The 6882-nt window shown below is 37.7% G+C and overlaps 1 protein-coding gene across 2 annotated transcripts in view; it reads right to left on the bottom strand.

The window, feature by feature from the left end:
* Mmp16 (matrix metallopeptidase 16) overlaps nt 1–6882 on the bottom strand; it is a 251243-nt gene that overhangs the window by 15118 nt on the left and 229243 nt on the right. For both annotated transcript variants that reach the window (XM_029476386.1, XM_021160140.2), the window contains one exon: nt 818–968. In XM_029476386.1, the coding sequence (XP_029332246.1) occupies nt 818–968 (151 nt within the window). The remainder of the gene's footprint in view (nt 1–817; nt 969–6882) is intronic.

The following is a 6882-nucleotide window of genomic DNA, read 5'->3' as shown; positions in this document are numbered from 1 at the left end:
AGCAGTGAGTGCAGCAGTGAGAGAGAAGTGAATGCAGCAGTGAGAGAGCAGTGAACACAGCAGTGAGAAAGCAGTAAGAGAGCAGTGAGTGCAGCTGTGAGAGAGAAGTGAATGCAGCAGTGAGAGAGGGCAGTGAACATATCAGTGAGTGCAGCAGTAAGAGAGCAGTGAGTGCAGCAGTGAGAGAGAAGTGAATGCAGCAGTGAGAGAGCAATGAGTGCAGCAGTGAGACAGCAATAAGAGGGCAGTGAGTACAGCACTGAGACAGCAGTGAGAGCAGTGTGAGAGTAGCGAGAGAGCAATGAGTACAGCAGTGAGAGAGCAGTGAGTGCAGCAGTGAGAGAGCAGTGAGTACAGCAATGAGAGAGCAGTGAACACAGCAGTGAGAGGGTACAGCAGTGAGAGAGCAGTGAGTGCAGCAGTGAGAGAGAACTGAATGCAGCAGTGAGAGAGCAGTGAGTGAAGCAGTGAGAGAGCAGTGAGTGCAGCACTGAGACAGCAGTGAGAGAGAATTGAAAGGAAAGTGAGAGAGCAGTGAACAAAGTGGTTAGAGAGCACTGAGAGAGCAGTGAGAGAGCAGTGAGAGAGCAGCAGTGAAATCAACAATTATATTAGGGGAATGTAGTAAATACATTGTCATCATAAATATGCTATATAAAACACACTGTGACAATATTTCTGCCATACTAACTATTGTTCATACACATACATGACACCATTCACAGTAAATGTCTGTCACTGAGTAGGAACTGTGATTTTTCCAATCATTAGTTTACTGCTGACGTGTGTGTCAACAGTTTGCCACCTACATACTGACCTGTCACCTTTGAAGAAATAGGTTTTGCCAACATCTTCCCACCATATGGCAGAATCAATACCATGAGGGGGGATTCCATTCCCAAGGGTAATCAAGTCATGGGGGTAACCAGGTTGAAGAGTTGTGTCTTTGAACACCCAGTATTTGTTGCCTGTTTAACATAAGTGTAGATATAGAATGTGTTAATAAAACATCAATTACAAGATACCTGTCAGCTTAATGCATGTAAGTTACTATGCAAAAGCTCCTGGAAATAAGTCAGTCATAGTCACATCTAGAATACTGACATTCTTGCTCAAACATCAGTGATTTTTCAAAAAAAACAACAAAAAATACCAAATATAGTAAGTACCTAAATAGTCTAAATAGAAGTTAATCTAAACATAAAATAGAACTACTACTTAATAATATGGTATAAATCTGTGTGTTCATTTAAAGATTAAATTTATAGCTAACCAATAAGGAAACCATTCTAAGTCAAAGATTCTTCCCCTGGACTATCAAAGATCCCACTTTCATGAACTCCTAGCATGTTCCTGTGTATTTTATATACCGTACCTAGTCAACTTTGTGATGAGAACATGTACTCTGTGTGAGCATTTCCAGTTGGTTGATCCTTTCTTTTTGCTATATAGGCACTTATGAGTAGCTTTCATCAAACAAAGCTCTCTTATTTTGACTCTGTGCTTATTAGAATTATAAAACTTACGGGTTACCTCAAGAAAAGAAAATAACCCTAAACTGTTCGAAATTGCAGAGTATAATATACAAAACAGGCTGACTTTAGTCAGTTGTGGGGATATTTGTAAATTGTCTAGAAAGAATACACCTCTCATATATCACTGCCTCATAACCCCGTTAGTGAGATGAGTCTACTTTACTGTGTTGGAGATAGGGTATATTTATTGTCTTAGGGTTAAAGTCATGTTTAGGAGTAGGAAAGGGATAACTGGTCATGGCATCCAGTGAGCAGGAAGGGCTGATTGGTACTGATTATCATGTGGGTGGGAAGCCAGAGTGAGAATCGTGTGCTGAGTTATGGAGTCTTGCAGAGAGCTCTGTACAAGGTCACTTTTCAGACAAGGCCACACAAGGCCAGGCATCTGTGTTCAAGGACATTCTCCAGACAAAGACAGGCAGAGACAGGGAGAATCCTGTGAGAAAGGAAATGGCCCAATTTATGCAGAGCTCAGAAAGCAATCCCATCATGGGAGACTGCTACCTTAATAGCAAGGTTCCTCAACAGTATGCGTTTCTTAGTGCACTGACAGGTAATTTCAACTTGACATTTAACTAAGACTTGCACTTTTAGGGTCATCAATACTCCAACCAAATGATTCTTCACTGTGGTGTTTTGAATGAAAATGACCACCATAGATTTATAATTTGCAAGTATAGTTCTCAGGTAGCAAACTGTTAGAACAATTAGGAGGTTTGGCCTTGTTGGAGAAGTTGTAGCCTTTTGGGAGACGGTGTGTCACTGAGGGTGGACTTTGGAGGTTCAAAATATGTATGTCAGACCCAGTGGCTCTTGACATTTTGCCTGAGTGTCAGGATGTAAAACCCTCTGCTATTTCTTCAGCTCCACACCTGTCTGCATGCTACCATGCTTCTTGCCATGATGATAATAGACTAAGGCGCTAAAACTGCAAGCCCAAAAGGAAATGCTTTTCATTCTCAAATGTGTAGTGGTCATAGTGTCTCTTTACAATATTAGAACACAATTAATGTATTCAATCTTTTTCTAGATTCACGTGACCACTTAAATTAGTTTCTTCTGTAAGCAAATAGAAAGACATGATATGTTGTTCCTTTGCCCTCTCTAGCTTGATTTCGGATTTTATTTATTGTGTCTTCATTAACACATTAATGTTGATGTTTCTTTCATTTTTCTTATTATAAATGTTGCTTGTCCTTTCCATACTGGGTTTTCATCTTGCTAATTTGAAGGTTTTGGTGCTTTCGAAGAATAAGGCCTGTTCTATTGATATAGGTCGCTAGAGAGGCAGGCCTACTCTGCTCTTCTGCCTGCCCATCAAGGTATTGATAACACTGATACACATTCCTTTTATCTTTTCTGCCTTTCCTTCTCTCAAGGAGGGACTGAAATCTCATTGAAAGCACAAGTCAAAATCAGGTTTATTCCTTTAAGTTATCTGTCAGAATTTCTGTCACGGTGAAAAGATACAGCGTTACTACAAATCACAAAATCAATTCTGTAAAAGCCAGATTAGGAATGACTGGACTGTATACTTTTAGTAATATTGAGATACTAACATATAAGTAGGTCAACATACTTTGCCTCAAAGGATTACCTCCCCTCTCCTTTCTGCTGAATAATTTTATGACCAGCCATTCTCTCTTGGAGTTGAGATGTAGAAATTAGTGAGATTATGTCACTATCAATAGATGTTATCAATTATTTGTCTTTATAAAGTTTCAATTTCCCCCCAGACAAGGGTTATAATACATTAGAACATTCATGCTACATCTATCATGAAGATGCACTGAAACAAGGAGAACTTAGTATCTGTGGATTGAAAGATCCATGGAGTACAATGAGCAAGGCAAAATTACTAAGAACCAACATAATGGGCTCTACAATATTTGGAGTGCATTGGTAAAGCCTTCAAGGTAGTCTTAGGGAAGGGACATGATAAATTTTAATTTTCATGAAAATTGTTTGGGGTCTTTCCTTAATGTTATAAACAGAAAAAAATAAACAAGAAACCCACTCTTTTGTAGGAATAAACTAACTAAATGAATCCATCCAATAACTAACTTCCTCTGTCTTCTTATGTAGGCACTAGAAATACAGGAGTAAACAAAGTTCACATTTCCTGTCTCATAAGGCTTATTATCTAGTGAAAAGACAAGGGGAAACTAACCTAAAAACAGGCAAAGTAACAAGGAGAAATAACTTTGAAGAGAAAAAGTTTATGTTTAATAAATGTCATTACTAGGATGGAGAAATATTAGGGGCAATTTTCTACTGAATATAGTTAAGATGGCCATTCAATCTTTGGTAGGCATGCATGTACAGGTGTCTGGGGGGTTATCATCTGCACTTGTGTGTACACAAGCATGTACACACGGAGGCCAGAGACCTACATCATCTGTCATTTCTTAGGAATTTTCCACCTTGCTTTATGAAACAGGGTGTCTCATTGGCCTGGAGATCTGTGAAGTAGGCTAAGCTGACTGGCTAGTGATCACTCTGGAGATACCTGTGGAAATCACCTTTCCAGTGTTGGGATGATAATTCATAACAATATCTATTCAATCTTGATGTACATATACATTCAAAGATACTAGATGAGTAAAGTCTGTTTTACATGAAAGAAATATTGAGAGCAAATGGTGTAGTGGGACAAAGTTTCCTATATGGTTAGCAAAAAGCAGTTGTAGCTGAGATGGTAAGATACAGGTGAGGACAGGGAATTCAATCCGTGTTTGGATTCTATTTTAAAAGACATAGGAAGTAATTACCAATTATGTAAGATGGTTTTGTCACAGTTTGAACTAAAGTGCAAGAGATCGAGGTGGAAAGGAGAAATGTACTCGTGATCTGTTTTGAAATTGGAATTGATGGGCATCGCTGGGCGACTGGATGAAAGAATGATAATATAATAGATTACTCTCAAGTCATGCTTTTTGCAGATAGACAAGAGAATATGAGGATTATTGAATAAAAAATAAGACTAGAGATGGGTGAGAGCTGCAAATTCAAATTAAGAGTGTGAAATATTAGTGGTACATCTCTATGAACAAGCAAGAAGACATAACTGTATGTGCCTATAAAATTATAATAATCTATAGGTTATAAGCATTAAGTGGAATTTAATAATTTAGGACCATGTAAAGAGTATATACTGGTTACAGAAAAACTACAACTCGACCTCTAAAAAGAAATGTCTTTTACAAAAGGACCACTTATAGGTATAAGGAAAAGTAAGCAAAAGAGGAATAAGACACAATGCTGATTTCTAAAATAATAGAAATTTCAGAAACAGAGAGACAGAGATAGTGAAAGAGGGGACACAGATGAAAAAAACTGGGTCTCCCTAGTGCCAATACCAGTAGCTCTGGAAAACCAAATAGTATATTCTGTGGAGGATTTTCTACACAATTAACTTATAATTAAAAAGCTGACTTCTCGCTATGGCCTGTTTCCTAGATTCATTTAGTTGTTGTGATCAAATATTCTGATAAAAATCAACTTGGGAGAAATGGTTTATTTCAGCACACAACTCCAGATTATACTTAATCATGGGGAAACCAGGCACAGGAAACAGTTAATCATATCACATCCACAGTCAAGAGCAAAGAGAGATGTGAGCAAATGCATGCTCACTGTATTCAGTCCCCTCTCTATACTTACAGAGTCCAAACTTTAATTCCAGGAAAGGGTGCTGCCCAAAGAGCCTTTGTGTTTTCACATTCATTAACAAGTGATCCAGGCATTTCCCCACACACATGCCTTTAGGGAAATTTATGAAGAACACAATTTAGCCAACCCATCACTGAATCTCTTTTCCCATGGGGATTCCAGGTTGTCAACTTGGCAATTATGATTAATCATTACCACCCAACTTCTTATTAATTTTATTCAGGCAGGGTGCATAAAACTTATTCCATTGATCACATAATAAACCTTGCTTCTGTCAGGAGTAGTTGTCCCTTGAAAGCCCTTTCTATTGTCAGCAATAACAATGCTGCTCCTTTTTCTCTTTTATAAGCAATTACTCCCTGCCTCATTCTCTTTTCACTCTCAACACCAAAACAAGGATGAGTAGGAGGCATTGACTGAGTAAGGCAGCTGGACTGAAAGAAGAAAGAGAGTAGGATAAAGGAAGGGCTCAGCTGTGACTGGATGAGGCACAGGGTTTTGGTAGAGAGACAGCAAGGTGAATATGTGTAATTCCTGTGCCGTGGGTTATCATGTCTTTGCTCCTCAGAGCTCTATTAACACACTTGTGCTTTCCTTTTAACAGAATGAGACAGCTTTTTTATGAACTTGGAACATCCAAAACCTATATAAAGTATAACATCTGTATGAGCCTCCAAGCCTTTGAATCAGCATCCTGGCTTTTAGCCAATGAATTATGCTGTCTTCTAGACAGCTTCCTTAGGGGCTTGATGACAACTCTGTTGCTTGTACTACAGCAAATCTCTTTTCTTGCTAGCTTGCCACTAGGTTGTTTCTATTTTATTTATTTCACAAGGCAATTAGAAAATTCTTCTTATTATATATGTATATATATTCATATACACATTCATGTATATATATATATATATATATTCATTTGCAAGGCTCCTTTCAACATGATTTGTTTACTTCATCTCACATGATGTATAAGCTACTTACAAAAAGATGATCCCTTCAATATTTACTTTTGATCATTTCTGTGGGAGCACCCTGCCTGAATAACGTGTTTGTGCTATAATGCCAGAGTGCCTAGCCTTTGTCTTTACCATATTTCTTAATTAATTGTTTTCAAATTGACAGTCACTCAAAGCTGTGAGAAACCACAAGAAACAAATTATTAACATGGCATATACAGCACCTGAATACAAGCTCAAGTTCTGAAGAAATGACTATTGGTGCAAAGAAACATGCTTAAGCTGCAAGAGGAACCATATGCAGGATCAAATATCTAACAAAAGAAATACAATAGAGACTATGTAAATAATATGGAATTTATCAACTTTGAAACCTGTCAGTAAAGCAAGAAATTTAATATTACAATGAATGACACACCTGAGCCACAGACACAGCTCAGTACTGGTTGAAAATCCATGTAACTGTTATATTTAGCTATGTGTTGATAAATGCCATCATATGATACACATTTTCTCCAGGATATTTTTATTTTATTTTATTTTTTTTGTTTGTTTTGCTATATTTTTTTAAAATTTTTAATATTTTTATTACATATTTTCCTCAATTACATTTCCAATGCTATCCCAAAAGTCCCCCCATAGCGCCCCCCACTTCCCTACCCACCCATTCCCATTCTTTTGGCCCTGGCATTCCCTTATATTGGGGAATATAAAGTTTGCAA

This window comes from Mus caroli, chromosome 4 (assembly GCF_900094665.2).
Source record: "Mus caroli chromosome 4, CAROLI_EIJ_v1.1, whole genome shotgun sequence".
NCBI lineage: Eukaryota > Metazoa > Chordata > Mammalia > Rodentia > Muridae > Mus > Mus caroli.
Note: the sequence above shows the minus strand (reverse complement) of the source record. Positions and strands in the feature narration are given on the sequence as shown.